General features: G+C 33.3%; 3 protein-coding genes across 4 annotated transcripts in view; all 3 read right to left on the bottom strand.

Annotated features, from left to right (window-relative positions):
• Window positions 1-1,310: 1,310 nt before the first annotated feature.
• LOC144854770 (uncharacterized) overlaps window positions 1,311-22,578 on the bottom strand; it is a 37,482-nt gene continuing 16,214 nt past the window's right edge. The window contains exons 1-13 of one of the 2 annotated variants that reach the window (XM_078712743.1): window positions 7,799-7,882; window positions 7,202-7,263; window positions 6,844-6,893; window positions 6,545-6,733; window positions 6,159-6,273; window positions 5,768-5,899; window positions 5,011-5,241; window positions 4,788-4,877; window positions 4,344-4,409; window positions 4,045-4,133; window positions 3,607-3,665; window positions 3,192-3,283; window positions 1,311-2,848 (exon numbers count right to left, since the gene is read on the bottom strand). In XM_078712743.1, the coding sequence (XP_078568869.1) occupies window positions 2,291-2,848; window positions 3,192-3,283; window positions 3,607-3,665; window positions 4,045-4,133; window positions 4,344-4,409; window positions 4,788-4,877; window positions 5,011-5,241; window positions 5,768-5,899; window positions 6,159-6,273; window positions 6,545-6,733; window positions 6,844-6,893; window positions 7,202-7,219 (1,689 nt within the window). In that variant the 5' untranslated portion in view covers window positions 7,220-7,263; window positions 7,799-7,882 and the 3' untranslated portion in view covers window positions 1,311-2,290. Of the gene's footprint in view, window positions 2,849-3,191; window positions 3,284-3,606; window positions 3,666-4,044; window positions 4,134-4,343; window positions 4,410-4,787; window positions 4,878-5,010; window positions 5,242-5,767; window positions 5,900-6,158; window positions 6,274-6,544; window positions 6,734-6,843; window positions 6,894-7,201; window positions 7,264-7,798; window positions 7,883-22,578 lie in introns of those variants that run through there. The other variant, XM_078712744.1, reaches the window with a different exon arrangement.
• On the bottom strand, window positions 8,054-12,549 carry LOC144854783 (inositol monophosphatase 3-like). The gene is made up of 5 exons (XM_078712765.1): window positions 12,111-12,549; window positions 11,494-11,656; window positions 10,839-10,943; window positions 9,982-10,155; window positions 8,054-9,889 (listed from the first exon to the last, which is right to left on the bottom strand). Exons 1-5 carry the CDS (start codon window positions 12,444-12,446, stop codon window positions 9,636-9,638), a joined length of 1,032 nt encoding a protein of 343 aa, XP_078568891.1. The 5' UTR covers window positions 12,447-12,549; the 3' UTR covers window positions 8,054-9,635.
• On the bottom strand, window positions 12,935-22,505 carry LOC144854762 (pre-mRNA-splicing factor ATP-dependent RNA helicase DHX16-like). Its single transcript, XM_078712729.1, has 22 exons — window positions 22,457-22,505; window positions 21,717-21,933; window positions 21,406-21,552; window positions 21,034-21,116; window positions 20,729-20,894; window positions 20,379-20,551; window positions 20,080-20,203; window positions 19,724-19,852; window positions 19,362-19,454; window positions 18,875-19,063; window positions 18,088-18,198; window positions 17,772-17,887; window positions 17,380-17,521; window positions 17,038-17,106; window positions 16,714-16,845; window positions 16,227-16,487; window positions 15,805-15,918; window positions 15,404-15,639; window positions 15,123-15,285; window positions 14,676-14,837; window positions 14,290-14,466; window positions 12,935-13,821 (listed from the first exon to the last, which is right to left on the bottom strand). Exons 2-22 carry the CDS (start codon window positions 21,918-21,920, stop codon window positions 13,696-13,698), a joined length of 3,117 nt encoding a protein of 1,038 aa, XP_078568855.1. The 5' UTR covers window positions 21,921-21,933; window positions 22,457-22,505; the 3' UTR covers window positions 12,935-13,695.

Raw genomic sequence — 22,578 nt, 5'->3', positions numbered from 1 at the left:
TTTTTCGAAAAATGGCCAAAATATCCACTTTTTAAAATTCAATAAATATGCCATAATATTGCCATATATGTGCATATATGGTGTTATGATCATCTTTTAGAGCCATAGTAACTAGTTATGTCAAAAAATAAAAGGGTCGAAAAATGGGCATTTTTCGAAAATTTCCCTGTACTATAGTACAGGAATTTTTTCGAAAAATGGCCAAAATATCCACTTTTTAAAATTCAATAAATATGCCATAATATTGCCATATATGCGCATATATGGTGTTATGATCATCTTTTAGAGCCATAGTAACTAGTTATGTCAAAAAATAAAAGGGTCGAAAAATGGCCATTTTTCGAAAATTTCCCTGTACTATAGTACAGGGATTTTTTCGAAAAAAGGCCAAAATATCCACTTTTTAAAATTCAATAAATATGCCATAATATTGCCATATATGCGCATATATGGTGTTATAATCATCCTTTAGAGCCATAGTAACTAGTTATGCCAAAAAATAAAAGGGTCGAAAAATGGGCATTTTTCGAAAATTTCCCTGTACTATAGTACAGGGATTATTTCGAAAAATGGTCAAAATATCCACTTTTTTAAATTCAATAAATATGCCATAATATTGCCATATATGCGCATATATGGTGTTATGATCATCTTATAGAGCCATAGTAACTAGTTATGTCAATTCAATAAATATGCCATAATATTGCCATATATGCGCATATATGGTGTTATAATCATCCTTTAGAGCCATAGTAACTAGTTATGCCAAAAAATAAAAGGGTCGAAAAATGGGCATTTTTCGAAAATTTCCCTGTACTATAGTACAGGGATTATTTCGAAAAATGGTCAAAATATCCACTTTTTTAAATTCAATAAATATGCCATAATATTGCCATATATGCGTATATATGGTGTTATGATCATCTTATAGAGCCATAGTAACTAGTTATGTCAAAAATTAAAAGGGTCGAAAAATGGCAATTTTTCGAAAATATCCCTGTACTATAGTACAGGGATTTTTTCGAAAAATGGGCAAAATATCCACTTTTTAAAATTCAATAAATATGCCATAATATTGCCATATATGCGTATATATGGTGTTATGATCATCTTATAGAGCCATAGTAACTAGTTATGTCAAAAAATGAAAGGGTCGAAAAATGGGCATTTTTCAAAAAATGGCCAAAATATCCACTTTTTAAAATTCAATAAATATGCCATAATATTGCCATATATGCGAATATGTGGTGTTATTATCATAGAAAATTGATAATTAAAATATTATTATCAAGTAACAAGGAATCTATAAGTACTTTAAGTTATAGATATAACATTTCATTTATTATTATCATCATCAATTATTTTTATATTTATTGAATACCTCAGTTTATTTGTTATAGGCGATATAAGAAAATGACATTGTAATCATAGGAATTGATGAATATAGTATTATAATTAATAGGAATGTGTAAACAGTTAATGAATTGCTATAAATTTACAGAAGATGTATTGAATATGTGGCAATCATTTATAACACACATAGAAGTACCCTTGCCATCTGAGTCGTTTACTGCTTTGTGAGGTGGTTTCCCGAATGATCATAAAATTAAAACGGTACTGGGCATGACCAACTAGCGTTATTGTCACCAACTAGCCATCCATTCATAAAAGTACTGACGTAGCAGCCTATCTGTACGGCGACTAAAGAATGTGACCCGAAACATGACTAACATCAAATGTGACAATAACGCTAGTTGATCATACCCAGTATCGTTTTGATTTTACAATCATGTATTTTGTTTTGTATCTGTGAAATGGATACTGCTGGTTAAATAGACTGACGAATTCATTATTCTATTATTCACTATTTACAAATAGCCTATTAAAATGCTAAACATTTACAAATGATGAGTTTCTCATAGAATAGTATTATGAAAATAAATGTGCCGACGGTCAATATTGAGACTACCAGAGTGAAATAGTACAGTACATTAATAATAGGAATGTGATTAATTACAGTGCATATATATATATTGATTAAAGTACTTGATTTCATGTTGGATATTCCTTTCCCTAGTAGTACTAAAGAATTGCATATAGACTTTGTATAACTACAGCTAATGGTAATGTTTTGAATATATATAACTTCTTCAATTTCACAATTCATGCGTCAGAAATTAGCCATAGGCTTTTTTGCATCATAATATTATACTGCACTTGAGCTTGAAAACATTATATGAATTGTGAAATTGAAGAATTATAATTATAAATATTATTTTATCAAAAATAGTTATTTAGTAGGTGACTTTTTTGTTGGTCTTTGCAAGCCGCTGGTGGGTCTAGCAATACGGCTAGGTGTAGCACCAACACTGTTTTGTCTTATCGTTTTAGCCTTCTGTCCAGGAGTACCAGATTGCACAATGTCCTCAGTTTTGCTAGATGATTTGTCTACCACTAAATCTTGTTTATTTCTGTTCCCTTTTACAGTACTGCTTTTTTTTTGTCCACTGTTTGGCTTCTTAGCTGTGACAGCCTTTACTGGTGTTTTAGTCACTGAAGAAAGATCACCTCTTTCAGATGATATGCCAACAGTGGTTTTACTTTCCTCCGTAGCCTTCAAGTCTTCTAGAATTTCTGGTTTGGGTGTAAACATATTTTGAACCTCTTCTTTAAATTGTTCCCTTTGCTGTTTAACCTCCTCTATTTCATCGGTAAGCCTGTCCCGTTCTGCTACGCATTTTTTTGATTGGATATCGATTGACATAAAGAATTGATGGCTGAATCCACTTATTGCTTTTTTAGTCTCTGCGTTATTTTCAGGAGAAAGTGATCTCACAACATCTGAAAGCTATAATGATATATAAAATAAACTTTAATCAACACAACTGTCAGGTCTGTTATTCATATTTTTTCATCAGCCTCAAGTTACAAACAAATTCTTTCAATCTTTTTACAAAAACAAAACTGCAATAGAACCATTTAATGGAAACATAAATTAGAACTTTTACCGTGCAATAGAATGAACACTGAACGACATGTGATACAAAATTAACCAATCATATGGCAATGAAACCATGCTTCATGAGTAAAGTAATTAGGGTTTAGCAGTGTGACCAGTAACAGGATTTAAACATAGGAACCTTGATGGGTAGACTTTGATAAGATAAAGTGTTTAGATTTAGTACACTTACTGTATCAGCATTTTCTTTAAAAGTTGCCAGGAAATCCCTTAGAGCATCTTCAGAAGTTGAATCTCTCAATAATAAAAAGGTGTCCAATATATCTTTCAAAAAAATAAAGTAATATTTATGATGAAGAGACAATTATTGTTAAAATATTGAATCTTACAATATAAAGCTCTGTCTAAACTATCAAACTATCAAAAAAAATGTGATATACCCAAAATGGTATTGATATGCCAAAATAATGGTAGTGATATGCCTAAACATGGTAGTGATATGACATCACCATGTCTACATATGGGCAGATCATATTGTTTTGTCACATAAAGTTTGATAGTGTAGACAGAGCTTAAGGATGGCATTATTATTGAACAAAAGATATTTTATCATAGAATGTTTAATTGCTGTGACTAGGAATGCTTACCTTTCAATGGTTTGCTAAGCATCTGTTGAATGTTGGTCTCAAACGTACTGTAGGAATCACTGGTAAAAACAAACAAAGAAATGAGGCTAAATCGCAAACAAAATTAATAATTTAATTTCTTTTATTTCGGAAATATTTCATCCATATAAAAAAAAACAGAAAATGAAAAAAAAAATTTGCAAACTCTAAGCTTAATATATAGGATACTTCTCCATCTAACATACATTAGTTATGCAGCATATGTTTGCAAACATACACTTATTAGCAAATTGACACTTGTTCAAAAAGAGGAAAAGATACAAAAACTAAATACTTGCCAAAATTAGAAAACAAACTAATTAAAAGAAATAAATTAAACTTAAAATTAACAAAGCAAACTGTAGTTTCACTCCACATTCAAATAGAACATTAAAATAAACAATTTGTATTGTTATTTACCTGACAGCTTTGAATAGTGACTGCATGTAGTCTACTTGTAGCTGGTATATTGCCTGGTGATATTTTAATTCTTCAGCACAAGCTTTTGCCTAAAAATAAGATGTTGAAACAAATTTCTACAATGGTATAAATATAGAACATACGATTTAAATATTTAAAAAGTCTACAAAACATCTTATTTGATTTAGTATTTATTAATTTACTGAAAACGCAAGTGTCTGTCTAATAACTCATAGGGTCTTTTTAAACAAGAGATTATTTAGTCATAATATTATCAACATACAACAGTGAAGAATTACCTCTAATCGTACAACTTGCCGTGAGTAACTGCATGCTTTTGCCAGAGCTGTAACCATTCTCTTACCCTAAAAATGAAAATATACATAACAAACACTGGCTTAGAATAACACAAAGTTTGAGGACTGGCCATACAATCTAAACATGTAGGTTATAGTGGCTGGTAAATAATTGCTTTAGAGCATGGGCTATTCATACATCTGTTATGTAGCCTTTTAAAGTCACAATACATTTAAACATACAGCTCTAAGGCTCTGTCTACACTATCTACACTAGTTTGACAAAAAAAGTGTGATGTACCCAAATATGGTAGTAATATGACATCATCATGTCCATATATGGGCATACACATAAAGTTTGATAGTTTAGACAGAGCTTTAGTCTATTTTTTACGACCATGAATTTTAATTTCAACTTGCATTATCTTAGTAGAGCTGGATACCTACCTCTTGCTGCTTATTGCGGGGAAAACTGGGTAAAGCCGCTAATATCATATCGGTTGTTACATCAGCAACTGGTGGTTTGTTTAATAAAGGCTGAAAATATTCATTCATTTTTTATTTCATAATTCTGATAAAATACATACAAAATTGAATTACTGTAATATTATGTACAAAAATAGAATCATTTTCTTCCTTTTTTTTATAAACTCATAAATGCTCAACTTACCCACGGTGCAGAAGGCACTAAAATTGACAAGGATATGAGATCTCGACAACACTGTTCTAGAGACTTTTCACATTTAGCCAGTTGTCCTGACAACCGTTGGACAACAGGCAATCCAAGGTTCTGATTGGTGTAAAGAGGTTGTTTAAAATCATGTGACCAAAATAGTTTCAAAGACTGATGAAGAGCATTTAAATTCTTTTGTAGAGCAAATAATTTGGACTCCAATTTGGCCTGGAAAAAAAACAAATGATTACATTTTTTAAGATAAAAGAACAATGTATGTTATGGTATTCTTCTTTCTACACTATGAAACTTTATGTGACAACAAAATGTGATGTGCCCAAATATGGAAGTGATATAACATCATCATGTTCATATATGGGCATATCACATTTTGTTGTCACATAAAATGTGATAGTGTGGACAAAGCTTAAGATACAACTAGCAAAGACACCCATCCCAGGAATAATCTCCTCCTTGATGCCTATTTTCGTAGCAGCAAATCTCTTATTGTTGAGTCAGAAAAATAATTCAGTTATGTATTTATTCTTTCTTTATTCTATTACACACTTTCAGTACTAGTGTATCCGTACTGTTTTTCAGTGGTGTAATTCATAAAAATTTCAATTTTAAAAGATGTTTTTAAAAGTTTCCTCAATTTATCCTTATTCATGGTATATCATTGCATAGTGGTGGCTGTACACAATAGCAACAATATAGCACTAAATCCTGATTTGATATGCAAACTCTTACTCACCACATGTTTTAAACTAATATGTTCAGTACTTCCATTGCACACATCTAAGATTGTCATCTCTTTAGCCTGGCCATGCTTAATAAACTCTCCCATGTATAGTACCGGTTTAGCCAGCCTTTCCGTTGAGTTATTCTATAGAAAGAAACCAGAAATTTGTTTCACCAAACTAACAGTAGTTAATGGCATATTAAGAATCAATTCAAAAATCCTCTGATGCCTGTGAGGAATTTAATCTGCATTTATCTGACGCTTGCATTCTTGGATTATTTCTGATAACAACAAGTGATTTTTAGAATACAATTCCCTGTGTCTATGTCTTGCAATGAGAAAAATTTTAAAATGACACAAATCAATAATTAGGTAACTAATTCACAAGTGACTATTTGCTTACTTCTATATTTTTATAGAGGCGATGACGAGCACCTTCTAGATTTTCTATAACTTTTGTTAGTTGTGATCGTTCAATTGGTACAGATGGACCATAAACACCACTTGCTAGTAAATCTCTGTTGAACCAATATACACCAACAATAATATATATTACATGATATTTTCTTATAACTATTTGTTTGAAAAACAAGAGACAATAAAACAATGTCAAATCATTCTAGAAACCAGTAAGAATTATGAGGGCTTTTACAACTCTATGACTGTCCTAATTTGCAAGGCCTTCACAACGCTAATTGGTTTTTAGATGTATACAAGTAATTAGAATTTTACTCAAATTTTTGACGGGGAAACTTCTTCAAAATGCTTGAGTTGATTCATTTACACTACCTCATTGAATCTGCTGTCGATTGAAGAGTGTTTTCAACCACCAGCAGGACATCTGATCTGGAGGACAAGGCGTGTGATTGTAACAGAATCTGTCGTTCAAGCTGTACAAGCTGTGATTTTAACAAGTTTACACGCATTTCATCAAACTTTTCTGAGGGCGCTTCTTGAACAAGTTGCTTGTATAGCGATCTGTAAGTTCAATAAAAGAAAAATTTCATTTATCGAACAATTAGGGAGCACTTTTTGGGGTTCTGAAGGTGTCCGATTTATAGGGGTTCTATTGTAGGTAGACCACTCACCTCAGCTCCGCAAGTTCTTCTTTTAACTGTTTATTCTCTTCTTTCAGGCTCTAAAAAATAATGTTTGAAGTTGTTTACAAATACATTAAATCTTTTCTCTACTCAGGATCGATAATTTAGCAGGACATCTGATGATCTTTGTGCTAGATGGTGCTATATTTGGTGGGGAAAAACATTAAAACAATTTTATAAAGATTAACAGGGCTTCAGTTACTGCCAAGATTATATAATACACTACATTCATTGGTCGATTTCCTTGCCCTGAGCTCAGATTCAGTTACCCTTGTGAAATCTCTGTCCCAAACTTGGAATACAAAAGATTACTGTACTGCATATCAATTTCAAATAATGTCCTCACCTTTATTTCATTCTCCATTGTTTATGTTTTTGCTTAGGAAGAGCCAATGCAGAAATGCTGAACTGAAAGTTTAAAAAAAAAATTATTAACGAAATTATTACTTTTTTGTCTAGCCAAGCTAGGCTAGACTAGGCCTCTAGTCTAGGCAGGGCCTAGCTAGGTAAAGCATCCTCTCCGAGGCTAGGCCCAAGCTTCTGTTATGGCCTACAGTAGCTATGGTTTATGATTATGGTAGGCCTACTAGTAGGTGGTCTTGGCGGTCCCGTCTTGGCTAGGCCTCTTATTAGAGCATCTAGGCCCTAGTCGTTCTGGGCTAGGCTAGCCTAGGCCTGGCCCTAGAGCTAGACCTAGCTATACTAAGCCTAGCCTATAATAATATTATTAATAGCCTAACAACTAGCCCTAGAGCTAGGCCTAGCTTATGGCCTAGCTATAGCTATACTAGGCCTAGGCCTAGCCTAGCCTAGGCCTATAATTATTAATAAAATTATTAATAGCCTAATAACTAGGCCTAGATTAGGTAGTAAGCCTAGGCCCTTACAAATACGATAGTCTATAATAATTAAAAGAAAAATATATTAATTTAGCTAAGCTTACCGATGTTTTGACACCAATTAGGCCTACCGCACCTGAGCTGGTCTTTCCGCCCGGGAGGAGAGAGGCGTGCGACTACTGTGACTTATGTTGTCGGGAGTCGATCACCGTTAACATGCGTCGCAACAAGCGTCACAACGATGAAGTTGACGTTTTTAAAGACTACAATATTGAAGAATAATGGTAAAATGTTCTTCTATTATTATTATTGACTTATCCCCGCCACTCACAAACTAAAAAAAATACAATATAATCAAATTCCAATTTCTTCACAAAATATGATTTAATTCAATTTCATATTGCTAGTGATCAAGAAATATACAAAAATCATAAATCCATGTCATACAAAAACACTGAACATAAGCAATATGTTTATAACTAACTCTAACACAATACTATAGACTAACATTAGATCTGAAAAGGAGGTTTGTTTGCAAGTGCAGAGCATTTGAGAGCAAACAAACAATTTAGGCCTTATTTACATACCAACACCGACAATGATTACAAAAATAAAGAGAACCATTTTACAACAAATCTGTTTTACAAGGTCGTAGCGAGAGGATAAAAAAGACGGCCTGGACAGTTGAGGAAAACAAAAATACATGTCCTACTGGGGTTGATGTATGCATGTCCAATCATGTAGGTATATTTATACCTCAATGGTCCAATGCAATTTACCCTAAGCTATGTCATTGTTATCTACATTGTCTTTGTTCTCTCTCATATTGATTTACATAAATGAAAATTACAATTTTATTCCACAATTATTCAAGAATGTTCTTAAGCCTCTTTAATTTTTAGTAAAATTGCAATAAATATTAGAATAATTGTAATATTAGAATTTACTAGTAATAAGAACCATGTATGTTTATATTTAATATAAATTCTTAATAAATTGACATTTAATATCATTAAATAAATTACATTAACACATAGTATTTCCCATTAAAATTTACACCATTAAGAAATATAATATTTTAGATTAAAAAATATTGTTTTTAATTATACTGACAAAGAAACTATGTAGAGAAAAACATGATATAAGACATACTAAGTAAGTTGTCAATTGTTAGTAGACCTCAAGGCAGGCAAATTGTACAAATTCAGTTACTCAAACCATGGAGCTATATTAAAGTCTAATTTATAGGTCCATGTTCAAACCAAGATAACATTACATTTTCACATAGTATTCTCATAATATTATATCATTTTTTATGTTAATTATCAAAATTAGATTCAAATACACCTTGCTGGACATTCATAATACAGCATTGCAATATTGTACTGAAATAATTTTAGTATTAATATAATGTTATTATATAAAAAAAATAAATTTATAAACCCATTCACCACAACAAATTGAATCATTATTACCATAAATGACTGAGAATAGCCCCAGGGGCCTGTTTTTTAAACTTGGTAATAATTAGGAAGTGTCCCAAGGAAGAGTTCTACTGTGAAAATCATAACAGTATTAAGGGCCTTTCACACCTGTTCCGGCACGATTCCAATCCGGCGAAGCAAATGCCAATGTTTCGTTTTCTCCACACACACTCCACATGGCTATGCGCCAATTGATATGCGTTTAGCCGCGTAAAAACGAAACATTGACGTTCGATTGGATTTGCCGGCGCCGGAACAGATGTGAAAGACCCTTTACTATGGCCAATGCTACGATGTACCTGTATGCATGCTTGCAGCATTTTTCTTTCTAATAAATAATTCATTGCATTGCTTATCTTTTCTAATGAATGTATCCTATGTAATAATGATTTATAGAACTACATTGATATTCATTAGGTAAATAAATTGAATACATAGAGTTTACCTAAAAATCATTTTAAGCCTTTACCACTGCCTCTAGTTTCTCCAAAAATAGTTGGTGATCGTGTAACGAAGCTAACAAACCATGTTCGTTTTTCTCATCTCCAGGACCTTTATGTTCGTAATTTATCAGCTCGCCCTTTAAGTTCGTCATTTGTTCGTGCGATGCACGTAGGATAGCGTCGCCAGCACATATATCCCATTTCTTGATCAGCGTAGTGTGGATGTAAGCATCGGCCGTTCCATCGTACAACGACAAAACTTTATAACCTATTGAGAGAATAAACAGAACTCATAAACATTCAATATTTGTATATTATATTGTTTGTAAATTGACAAGGATACCATTGTTTTTAACGTACCTGCTCCCCCTGCTGGGATAACTTCTGTGGTTTCACCAAATGATTTATGTGCCACTGTTTCAACCTCGCCTTTGTGACTTCTAGATACAATAATCTTTGGGTTAGAAGCCTGGTCCGCCCGTTCTTTAGGTTTCTCTAAGCCGTTAGACTTTGCCATGTCCAGCCACGCCCACTCTAAACAATAACAAAATTGAATTTTTGTTTTTAAATGTTAGATATTAACTCACTCATTTGATTGATATTTATTTATACTGGGTAACCTCTTCAGTCAAAGACTGTTCTCCCAGAGGGCCCAGTAATAAGTGGCTGTGTGCGACAGTGGCTGTGTGTGTACTAGTACACCGGGGTAACCTCCTACTCGTCTCGAAAGTGCACATGAGCTACATGTGTACACTGGACCTATGGTTTATAGTCCTTATCTCAGAAGTTCTACCACCAGAACCATGGACCGAGTGATGATAAAGATGGGATATTGATAGATAAAGATGATATGCAATGAGACATTTCACACCTTACAAAATAGTAATATGGAAAACTGTGTGTCAAAAAGGAGATGCTCATGGCGCATTGACAACAATACAAAAAAAACCATGGTGTAAAAAAAGTAAGAATCCAAGCTAGTGATAAAGGTTTTAAGTTAACATGTTCCAGAAGTTGGTTACAAAGAAATGGAAGAGCAAAAGCGGTTACCACATGAATTTGAAGTTTGTGGTATGGTGAAAATACTTCTGTTTGATGATTGCAGGTTTATATGGAATGAGTAAATTAGAAATGTATGAAAACGCAAGGTTTAATTGTACAGAGCGGAATACAAAACAGGTATTTAAAAACAATCCTATTAGAGGTGGCAATCTTACTTGTCTTTTGTCCATTACTGAGGAATGGTTTGTGAATAACACCTATAATAGGATCCCCTTTGACAGCTACACATACCATGGTAGTAACATACTGTAACAACTCCTCTGTCAAAAAGAAAATGAAAGCAATTTTTATTACACTGTATATTATATATGGAACATATACATACAAATCATGATGTACTGTACTGATACATAGAATGAGTATTGAAGAAAGAGGAGATAAATAAAAGGGAGCATAACCGTTTAAAACAAAACTTTGGGCACCTGGGATAATAATCCATTACATAAAAGTTTAGCATTGAATGGCCAGCAGTTGAGCAGTACTTCCATTGTTCTAACCAGTAGAACTAGTCTTCTCAGATAAGGGACTATAATATTGACTCCATATGGTCAGGTATCAAATTTCTATTTTGGCAAGAGGAAATTATTTTCCAAAATAAAATGAATGAAATGATGATTGATGGTTACCCTCTTAACCAAATGTTTATCGAATTATTTATACTCTATACTATACATGTGATTTTAACTTGTTGTGATGTAAAACAAAACAATTGTTCGTACTCAGATCCCCCAAACGTCTATACAATAATTAGTGAAAAAGAAGAAAATGAAGGGTCATATAAGCTATTTAACAAGTATAATTAAAATGTACCTGTATATTCTTGAGTGGCATCCAGGGGGTCGATCCAGACTGTGATATCTCCAGTACTGATGACAGTATCACCTGTGATTGACTTCACTTCATCACGGTTCATCTTTGGCATTGTCACTTTGGATTCATCCCATGTCACAGTCTCATGTTCTTCTGAAATTACCTAAAGGAAAGCAAATACAGTTGAAGGCTTAAAATTGTCATTATTATGGAGTGTGATCTGTATGTTTTACACGATGTTTATACATAATTAGCTTTGCTAATTTTGTTTCCAAAAATTACACGCAGCAGCAGCGGAGTTTAATATCAAATTGCACAGCGCAATGCTAGTAATAGTATAGTATGTAATATACTAGGCTTCACTCTTTCCTATATTCTGTAAACTTTGGAATGGTCTTCCCTCTGAATTAAGTGAGCTTGCTCTCCTTGGCAGGTTTCGAGAATTTGAGACTAGTCTTCTGGTCCCTGCTGTATGAAAGGATAGGACTACTACTAGCCTAGCCACATACTGTAGGCCTAGTTTGTAGGCCTAATTAAAGCGCTCCCATCTTACTTAGCTACGCTAAACTAAGGCTAGGCCTCTAGGCCTAGACAAGTTATTTTTAATTTATTTTTACCTTTAAGTTTGGAAATGCTTTTTTCATTCCATGTGTCATTATTCGGTGAGATCGCATATCACCGTCAGTTACAGGATTATTTGCGCCTTCCTTTGTTTCACCTTTACTTTTTTCGTTTAACTTCTTTTCATTCATAACTTGAACAACTTCTAGGCCTCCCTTCTCGGCCATCTCGATACTCACAGACAAGAGTTCTTTCAGGCTTATTTGCTCCGGTGTGCTCTTCATTTCAAATGACTGGTACCTCCAAACTTTTTGAGTATACAGTACAATACAGCCACTGATAATAAAGATCACTGCAAATCCAACAGGTGAAATTTTAATATTAGACACCATGATTGTTCGGTTAATTGCTAATTTCCAACAACAAAAATCACCTAGGCTAGGCCTTAGCTAGATCTCTTCTTTTCGTGTTCGCTGCCGCCCGGTTTGTGATCGTTTTTTCCCGTGTCCTTTCTCTCTCAGTATGCAGCCACGTCACGTCGTAAAGTCACGCTTCAGTGAGCCCAAGGGCCAACGTACCCGGCCAAAACAACAATAGGACCAGCTTATCTCAATATTGTTCATGATAAGCAATTGTATTGAAATTTAAATAATTTTTAAAATATGTAATACATTAATTAAGTACTTGTTGTAAGTAAATTGAGTAAAATAGGTATGTAATTGTAAATATTTAGATTTGATTGTTAATTAAAAGTGTATTATTATATCATTCATTCATCATTCTATAAATCAAAAATACCAATAGTATTACTGAAAACATTTTTTTATTAAAAAAATTTATGATATTATATACATAATTTACAGTAATCAAATTGTTAACAAGCATTAAGTTACAATTTAAACTATTTATTTATTAATGGTTTACTTCCAATATCTGGGTTCAATGCTGGTGATAAGACCTTATACACACATTTTACATTGAAAAGGATGTACTGTAACACCTATATGTGAAGGGATTCAAACACTGCTTTTCTCCTCCTAGTCTAATTCTGGACATACTGGTCTGAAACATGAAAGGGTTCTGTTTTATAATAAACGATGCATAACAATAATAACTGTTTTTCTCCAAATTCTCCAAACTGTTCAGGAGGGGTAACATGAATCCACATCTGATTGAGGCATGATAATAATGATTTTTTTTTTCGTGAATATCTATCTATATTACAATAATACTAACACAAACATTTGTCCTCTATCTCCTAACCATATGACCAATACTCCTTGCATCATTTCAGCTGAGGCATCTTGTAATTTTCCTTTCAGCAAGAAAATGTGCTTTTTAGACAATTTTTTTTCGTCACAATAAAGACAGCAAGTATGGTCTGTACTGTGCTATCGTGTTTGTCTGATACCATCAATTCACTATTGATGCTGGAATCAGTGGACAATTTCAGACTGATTTAATCATACTAAAAACAAATGAATGTTGTTGTGATCTCGGCATACAATGTGCATCTTCCTGATTGCTTGTGACAATGAATCACAGCACAAAGAGACATCATCTTTACTTCAATTTCTTTCCATCGTTTAATACCATTTTCCAACATGTAACATTTCACTGAGGAAAATTGGCTGTAAACCTTCACCTATCATCTCGTGATTTTCCTGTATTTTTGGGCATTTTACGACTCGAACCATCTTCCAGTTCTTTTGATTTGTAATAATGAGGTGCTACTTCTAACAACCACTGGTTCTCAATCTCAATTACCTGCAAAACAAATAAAGCTTTCAAAATGGATTCCTCTTGTATTGTTAGGCATGTACCTGTTAAGCAAATTACTGAATAATTACCATGTGATTAAACTACACAAAATATCTTGGAAGCAGAATTGGAACAAATTTTATATAACCAGTTAAATAGTGTTCTTAAGATAATGGTTAAATGCACTCAACCGAATGAGTGTTGGAATGTCGTGTGGAATGGTAGTGGAACTGTAGCTTGGTGATTAATGTGCTTGCCTTCCAATCCGGGTTCAATCCTCACCTAAGTAATGCCATGATTGAAGTGCCATGGTTGTAACTCCAGACTCTTTCAACTCCACTCCCTTTGCCTCAAATGAGACTTAGTTTATAAGCACGATAAATTATTAAATAGTTTATCCATCCTGTAACTGGTGAGTTACTCGCTGTCGGATACATATGAAATAGAGAAAATGTCACTCCTGAAATCACTTACCTGTCTCATAAATTCTTTGGTTGTAAAGACAAGTTCAAAGTAGATGACCCATCTAGGCTGCTCCTCAAATAAACTACTGTTTGGATGAATCATGACAGACTGTTGATGCTTCACAGTCTTGTAATGGCCTCCTTTGCTGAACTTGGCCGTGTGATAGAAAAAGCCAGCTGTAACTGCCTGCAACGCAAATTGAAATTAATTATAAACAAAAGAGAAATTAGAACAAATTATAAACTGTAATCAAGACTATGAGTGTAGATATCACAGTTATAATACAATATTTCACCATGGCAATTTTTTTCCTTACAAATAAACACCTTTTACTGTATTTTATCACTTCTTTATATATAATTATTGTGTTTATTTGAATAAACACGGTATGTTACCTTGCGAATTGCAATTGTATCTTGTGGGTTAGTTGTAGAAGGAATTTCAACCCGCTCCATCAGTCCAACAAGTTGATCACGCACATCACGCGCCCTCTTCATTGATCTATGTTGTATGAAGTTCTCAAAACACCACTGTGTCGAGTGTCCTGTTTCAACCCACTGAAATAACACAAGCATATTTTCAGTTTATTTTAGCACAGGCAGTAAATAAGCCAATTACAGAACTTAAGCTCTGTCTACACTATCAAGCTTTATGTGACAAAAACATGTGATGTGCCTATATAAAGAACATGATGATGTCATATCACTACCATATTTGGGCATATCACACTTTTTTTGTCAAACTAGTTTCATAGTGTAGACAGAGCTTAAGAAATGAAATATGATAACGACAATGATAAGGATGATATTAACCAACTACAAAGATTAAAACAATGAACTGACCTGGTTGTATACATTGAGGAGTGTCAGATGGTCACCTCCGGCCACAAAGAAATTGACCCTTGCATTGTCCGCATGAACTATCTTGTCTTTAGGCCGATAGAAGATAGAAGCGTTGACTGACAACATAGCTGTTATGCTGAGGATCTCTTCTGAGCATTGATACCTTTATGTAACATGGAAATATGGACATTAAATATAAATAGAGTGAAAATGAAACCAATCATAGCATTGGCCGTAATAATCTATGAACCAGATGAAATTTTAAAAATATATCAACTTACTTTTCGGATGCTAAAATCATCTTAGATAACATTGGATCTACTGGAAACTCAGCCATACGTCGACCAAGCTTCGTCAGTTCACCTTTATGATTGAGGGCGCCAAGAGCGTACAACTGCTCTAATGCCATTACCAACGTTTCGTGCGGTGGAGGATCCATAAAATCAAAATGAATCAAATCATTTATTCCTAAACTTTTCAGTAATAACACAACATTTCCTAAGTTAGTTCTTTGAATCTGAAATAACAAATTAAAAAATTCAAATTTTATATAATAATTACATAATGTAGGTAAATGGCCCAATAACATAAAATTACATTCACAGTAAAATATACAAAAACATCTGCACAAAAAAGACTTTTTTTTGGTTAAATTTTTAGTTTAAAAAACAGAACTACCTACCTCTGGAATGGTGTTTTCCTCAAGCTCATGATTATAGGCCCATGCCGTGAAAAGTCTAAAACATTTACCTGCCGCAACTCGTCCAGCACGACCAGCTCGCTGGTTTGAAGATGCCTAGAAAGGGAAAAAATGAAAGACTAAATCACACATAATAAACGCAATAATTCTTATAAAGTATTGTAAACGAAAAAAGTCAAGACAATCCTTACAAGACAATGATAAAATAATAGATAGTTGACAAATGAAAGCATGAAGTGCAACATCAATATAATAGTGGCAATAGATGATGTAATGAGCTATGCAATATTATACAAATAATTCACATTAGTGCATTTCAGTGCATCTGGTTGCCTTTTTTTTGTCACATAGAGTAGGTTGATAGTGTAGACAGAGTTTGAAATGAATAAGTAAATATGTATCACCTTTGAGATTGGAGTGACTAACAAAGATTCCATTCCAGTCCTGGCATTGTAACTTTTCTGTTTGCAGAACCCAGGATCAATGACATAGATAATGCCATCAATGGTTAATGATGTCTCTGCTATGTTTGTAGCAAGAACGACTTTTCTAGCGCCGGGTGGTGTCGGTTCGAATATCTTGGCTTGGAGGTCAGAGGGCAAGTTGGCATAAATTGGTAGGATTATTAGTTCTTTTATCTTGGAACCGAGTTTCTTTGTTCTTTCCTGTTAAAAAGATAAATATATGAATGTTTAATAATAAGAAAGGAGAATATAAGGGATGTATAGTTTATTGACAGATAATTGGTACAAATGAATTGATCCGTTACACAGGAAAGTGTCCACTCCAACAACAGGGGTGTCCCTAAAGGGGTGTCCCTGAGTAGGGGTTTTCGCTGAATAGGGGTGTACCAATAGTGGGGTTCAACTGAACTGAATATAGATGTCTAACCTGTAACATTTCACTACAAGTTTCAATCTCCTCTTGGCCTGTAAGGAACACTAGTACGTCTCCAGGTGGTTGAGATACATGGATCTGTAACACAGATACCACACATGCATCTAGATAGTCTGCCTCTGGAGCCTAGAAAAACACATCAATACATTGATTCATGAGATTAACTTCAATTTCAACCTTGTGTGCTGTGTAAGTTCAGCATTTTAGTAGACATGTATGCAGGTTACAGAATGCATGATGGCATACAATGTTAAAGTAATTGAATTGTGCAACTATCTAGCCATTAATAATAAAGCTGAATCCACAAATTATGCTTACCTTTGTATAGTAAATGTGTACTGGAAATCTTCTACCTGGTATTCTGAATATAGGAGCATCATCAAAGAACTAAACAAATCAAAATATGTTGTTTTTAATTATCCTAAACATGGCAGCCTTCAATTAGAAGCTAATACTTATTACTGTATCTTAAACATAAAAAATGTCACAAAACCACTAAAAAATATGAAAGAAAAAAGCTATCATTTTAGATATAAATTCATTAATAAGCCTACTGTAGTATAATATTTGGTTGAATAATGTCCCTTGAATAGTTGTTATCACAAGGAAGGATTCTACTGTATATTTAGTTTGTGTTGAATACACAAGGCAAAAACTTACATCAGAGAACTTCTCAGCATCTAAAGTTGCACTAGATATTAAAAGTTTGAGATCAGGTCTGAAGCGAGCGATGTCTTTAACGAGACCAAACAGAACGTCCGTATGCAGCGTCCTCTCATGGGCTTCATCGATGATTAGCGCACTAAAAAGAAACAGAAATTGCAATCGTAGAAATTAAGAATTTAAAAACAATATTCCGTTGTACCGTATGAGGGGGTCATTCATGCGTAGCGGCCTCTTATTGGGCAAAAGAAAACAAATTAAAATAACGATAGCAGTCCTTGAATTAATTTTCTGTACAATTAAATTGGCACGGTTTCATGACATTTAACATATTACTCACTACTTACTAAATTATCTACTACTACTGGCTGTAAATACTGTGATGTTACCTGTATCCAGCCAGATCTGGTTCACTTAGAAACTCCCTTAACAGCATACCATCAGTCATATACTTAAGAACCGTACGGTCAGATGTACAATCTTCAAATCGAATACTGTAACCAACCTAGAAACAAATTACAAAGCTGCCATATTGAAGCGGTTATACTGTATACATTTATTTTATTTTATTTATTTTATGTCTTTAGGCACATGTGGCCAAGGAGTACCAATAGTAAATTAAGAGGGCAATATCAACCACCAAGATAGATTCTCTAAAATAAAAACAACTTTAATAATAAAAGTAATAAATGCAGAGGAGCCTACCTCATTGCCAAGTTTAACACCCATTTCATCAGCTACTCTAGAAGCCACACTCATGGCTGCAACACGTCTAGGCTGAGTACATCCTATCTTCTTCTCACCCTTAGTGTAACCCTAAAACGACAATTACTAAAGCTCTGTCTTCACTATCAAACTAGTTTTATCAAAAAAGTGTGATGTGCCCAAATATAGTAGGGATATGCTAAAATATAGTTAGTAGTGATATGACATCATCATGTCCATATATGGGCACATATAATTTTGTTCACATAAATGTTGATAGTGTAGACAGAGCTTTATAATTATAAAGAAATCATTATTTTAATCTGTAACAGTGGAATATGATAAAATGATGCCATAAGACATAAAGTTTGATAGTGTAGACAGAGCTTAATGCAGTAGCATAAATTAATACTAAATAAATAATAATAATTATCATAGTTAATTTTATGCTTTTAAAGATGTACACTATATGTATGCAAATGAGGTGTATGTAAATGAGGTGTATGTAAAATTAGGTGCATGCAAATGAGGTGTATGTAAATGAGGTGTATGTAAAATTAGGTGCATGCAAATGAAGTGTATGTAAATGAGGTGTATGTAAATGAGGTGTATGTAATTGAGGGGTATATAAAAATCAGGTGTATGTAATTTGTAAATAAGTTGTGTATGTAAATGAGAGAGGTGTATAAATGAGGTTTATGTTAATTATTTAGTGTACAACATCAAATTAATATTGTTAATGTATTTGTCTATGTTTCATGGAAACATTTACAATATACTAACTTACAGCTTCATGCAAGTACTGTGGAATTTGAGTAGTCTTGCCTGAGCCTGTCTCTCCTTCAATGATCAACACCTGATGCTCCTCAATGGCCTGGAGAAGATCTCCACGGAATGGAAACACTGGTAAGCTTTCCCTCGTCTCTTTCATGCTAAGACGTTTCTTCTCTGCTTTTGATATCTCTGGTTCTTCCTCCTAATACGATTATAAAATACAGTAAATATCAATCAATCGATTTATATAGTGCCATTCCAACAGTTATTGCTCATGAAAGGTCATTGAAAATAAAGGTGCACAATAATAATGTTCAAAGGTAGGTGTTTCCAGAGCCTAGGTCTGATCTCCCCAACTATGTTTGCTCCTCGGAAATAAAGGCAAAAGAGAGAAAGATGTACAGCAATAATGAATGATGATAAATTAACAAAATGTTAAAACAGTAAAATGTGATATTTTACTACATATGTACCAAATTGTGGAACGTGATTTCACTAACCTGGGGTTCACCTACGGCAGGCATTTGTAAGGCACTCACAAAGTCTATCTGATCGAATTCATCCAATACAACCAAATCATACTCCTTAGTTTGCTGAAAAAAGGTTGTCAAATTACTTGTATTATTTATAGCAAGTCGAATTAAAGAAAGTATTACGTATGAATCGTTACACATTCTTATAAAAAATACTGTATATTTGACTTAAATATTCCAGTATATATATATAATAATCCAGTTTCTTTATATAAAAAATTTTAAACTTTACAAATCAACACATTTTTAATTGGATACAAAAGAATTAAAAACCAAATAAAAGTTTGGGAGAATTGACCGTAGTAAGAAAATCTGTAATGTTTGTTAACCTTTTTCTTAGCATCTTTGGCGCCAAATCTCATTTGTCCAATTGCCATTTGGCCCTCTTCCCATTTCTTCTGTTCATAGCCGGCCATTTTCTCATCTCCTTTTGGCTCAACATACCTCTCTTGCGGTTTCTGAAAAGAAGAATTATTTTCTAATTTCATTAATAACATAACAAAATGCTAGTCATGTCCTACTTGACCACAAAAGTTTATAGCAACCAAAATGTAGTTGTTTGGTTTACCTTTACAAATCATTCTGCAAATTAAAACAAATTTGGGATGGGGTTATAGTTCCAGGATGGGCTTATCCAGACATGATTTATTATGGCTTAATAGATACATTTTTAGTTCATACTCACTGCATCATCTGTTGGAATATAGTAACGGTCTTCCTTTTCCTTATCTCCTGCTCTATCATACCTTTTTGTTAAATCTAATATAGTCTTTTTATAATCAAGATCTCTTTTCTCTTTTTCAGTCAACCTGTAAAATTAAAAACAATTATAATAAAAACATATATTTAAAAAAAAATAATTTTAAGTATATTATCACTGGGAAGTTTAGACTTTTTCTATATATTTCTGAATTTGCACTCTACTTAAGTGCACATTCATTCCTGCCTTTGTCACATGATTTGAATCAAATTAAAATAACTTACTCGACACCAGAATATAAATATTCATCATCTTGGACGTCCATTTCCAACTCGTCTAATTTGTCCCCCTTCCTCATCTCTAGATATTTCCTTCTGGATTTCTTCCTTATATCTGGAATCATTTTCTTTTTGTTCTCGTCGTCCATTTCCAATCGTTTCTTGGCTTCTTCATATGCCTAGAAATAACAATATGTACATATAAATTATTAATAAGCCATTCAACTACCTAATGTAAATGAGATATTCACTTAACTTCTGTCTACACTATCAAACTTTATGTGACAAAAAAAATGTGATGAGACCATATATTTGGACTTGATTATGATATCATATTTGTGTATGTTTGAAATTACCTCTTTGTTTGATTTATCAAGAACATTTTTAGTGTTATCTTTGTCTTTCTTTTTCAATCTATTTGCAAACTCATCACGCTCTTTAAGGTCCTTTATTCTTTCCTTCTCTTCTTTGCTCCATTCATCAGAATCTGAACTTGTGTCTTCTTTAAATCGTAGCTTTTTACTAAAAAAAAATAAAGTTCATAAGTAATTAGTTCCAGGAAATTCACAAAATCAAATTCACTTTGAATTTATATTATTTTTCTTTTTGTTGGTATTATTTGTTAATAATCAATCTTCCTATTCTGTAGTATTCAACATACTTTTCTCTTTCATCTTCCTCACTTTCACTAGATGACGATGTTTCCACTTTTTTCCTAATGTTCCGTTTCTTGGATTGGCTAGACTTTTAAAATAAAATAAAAAAAAACAAAAGAAACATCAATTTAAAGTTTATAAATACAGTCATTGGAGTTAAATTCTTAATAAGCTAAATTCCTGTGCTCAGCATTCATTAAATAAAATCTTATGTGGTTTTAGTCCCTTTTTGTATTTAATTGTCAGAGCTCTGGGTTTAAGTCTGGCACAGAAAAGTATCAGAATTTATAAACTAAGTAAATGTGATCTATGTCTATTTACAACTGAATTTGTAGCAACAATTACACCAAAGTTTTCGCTGAATGATAATACTGTACCTTTTTAGTTGCAGATTTTGTCTGCAGCATTTCAACATCGTCATCATCGTCAGACAACACCTTGTAACTTTGATTCTGTTGTCGTTGTATGATGGCAGATTTCTCCTTTGCTCGATTTACAACTGCCGTACTAACTTTACGGGGAATCTGTAAAAAATGATAAATTTCTAACACTTCAAATAAACATTCGTATAGCTATTGGGTGCTTATTCCAAATTGGGCTTAAGTTTTTTTTTTTTTATCAATTAGAGAAGGGGGAGTGGTGCTTTCTTTTGAGTGATTATTTAGAAGAGGTGTTTATTAAGACGTACCTTTGACCAAAGTTGATTAGCAAATGCAATGGTTCGATCATCAACATCTATTGTTCCAGTTTTTTCAATAGATTCAACAAAAGCTGTTGAAGTACTGGACTTTTTTGCAAGCCCTATCAGAAATTCTGCAATGTATCGATCACTGATACCAAGAACATCATGAAGCTGGTCATGAACCCACACATCTAGGCCCCTGTCTGCCATCTTGTTGGCAAGGCTTGCAGGATAGAAAATATCAAAATAAATTAAGTTTGAAAACAATTACGGTATAATTATGTAGTCATTCTAAAAAAAAATGTTTTAAGAAGAAGGGTCTTCATCAGGCTCACAAGTCAACCCAACAATCCACACTGTCACTGCTGCTGCTTTAAAAAAAAATTAATTAGAAGTAATTGAATTGTATTTATAATATTGAATGCAGTGTAAGTACAGTTCAGTTAACACCACACTAACCTATTCTATTCAACTCGAAATACTGAAAATCAGCCTAGCCCAGGCCTAACTAAGTGGATCGCAGAGTCTGCTGTGTTCGCAGGCGGGTTCGTCTAGGAATGAGTGGTTGGACGACCTGTCTGAGCGAGCCTAGGCCTAGCTACAAAATAGGCCTAGGGCCTAGACACACTCTGTATTTTATTTTAATTTTGCTTAGGCATTAACCACAGCTTTAGTTTATTTATATTAAGTAATTATCAACATTATAACAGCAGTATAACCATGTAAAATGAAAACTTTTAACTTACAAAACTTTTTGTTTTGATGAGCTGCTGAAAACACGTTCTATACGATCCTCCTGAGGGCAGTACAATAAGCTATCTATGGTACGCCAATGATGCATTTGAATGGATAACACTAGAAACGTATT

Source organism: Antedon bifida, chromosome 10, assembly GCF_963402885.1.
Source record: "Antedon bifida chromosome 10, ecAntBifi1.1, whole genome shotgun sequence".
Classification (NCBI taxonomy): Eukaryota; Metazoa; Echinodermata; class Crinoidea; order Comatulida; family Antedonidae; genus Antedon; species Antedon bifida.
Note: the sequence above shows the minus strand (reverse complement) of the source record. Positions and strands in the feature narration are given on the sequence as shown.

Excerpts from the sequence above, each read along its gene's own strand:
- LOC144854783 (XM_078712765.1), bottom strand. The coding sequence starts at position 12,446 with ATGGTGTCTAATATTAAAATTTCACCTGTTGGATTTGCAGTGATCTTT. Across the intron at positions 11,657-12,110 it reads AAGCATTTCCAAACTTAAAG|GTAATTTCAGAAGAACATGA; the intron begins GTAAAAATAAAT and ends GCTTTCCTTTAG. Across the intron at positions 10,944-11,493 it reads TGCCACTCAAGAATATACAG|AGGAGTTGTTACAGTATGTT; the intron begins GTACATTTTAAT and ends TCTTTTTGACAG.
- LOC144854762 (XM_078712729.1), bottom strand. The coding sequence starts at position 21,920 with ATGGCAGACAGGGGCCTAGATGTGTGGGTTCATGACCAGCTTCATGAT. Across the intron at positions 17,888-18,087 it reads GTGTTAAACTTGGCAATGAG|GTTGGTTACAGTATTCGATT; the intron begins GTAGGCTCCTCT and ends ATTTGTTTCTAG. Across the intron at positions 16,488-16,713 it reads CTTGTAGTGAAATGTTACAG|GAAAGAACAAAGAAACTCGG; the intron begins GTTAGACATCTA and ends TCTTTTTAACAG.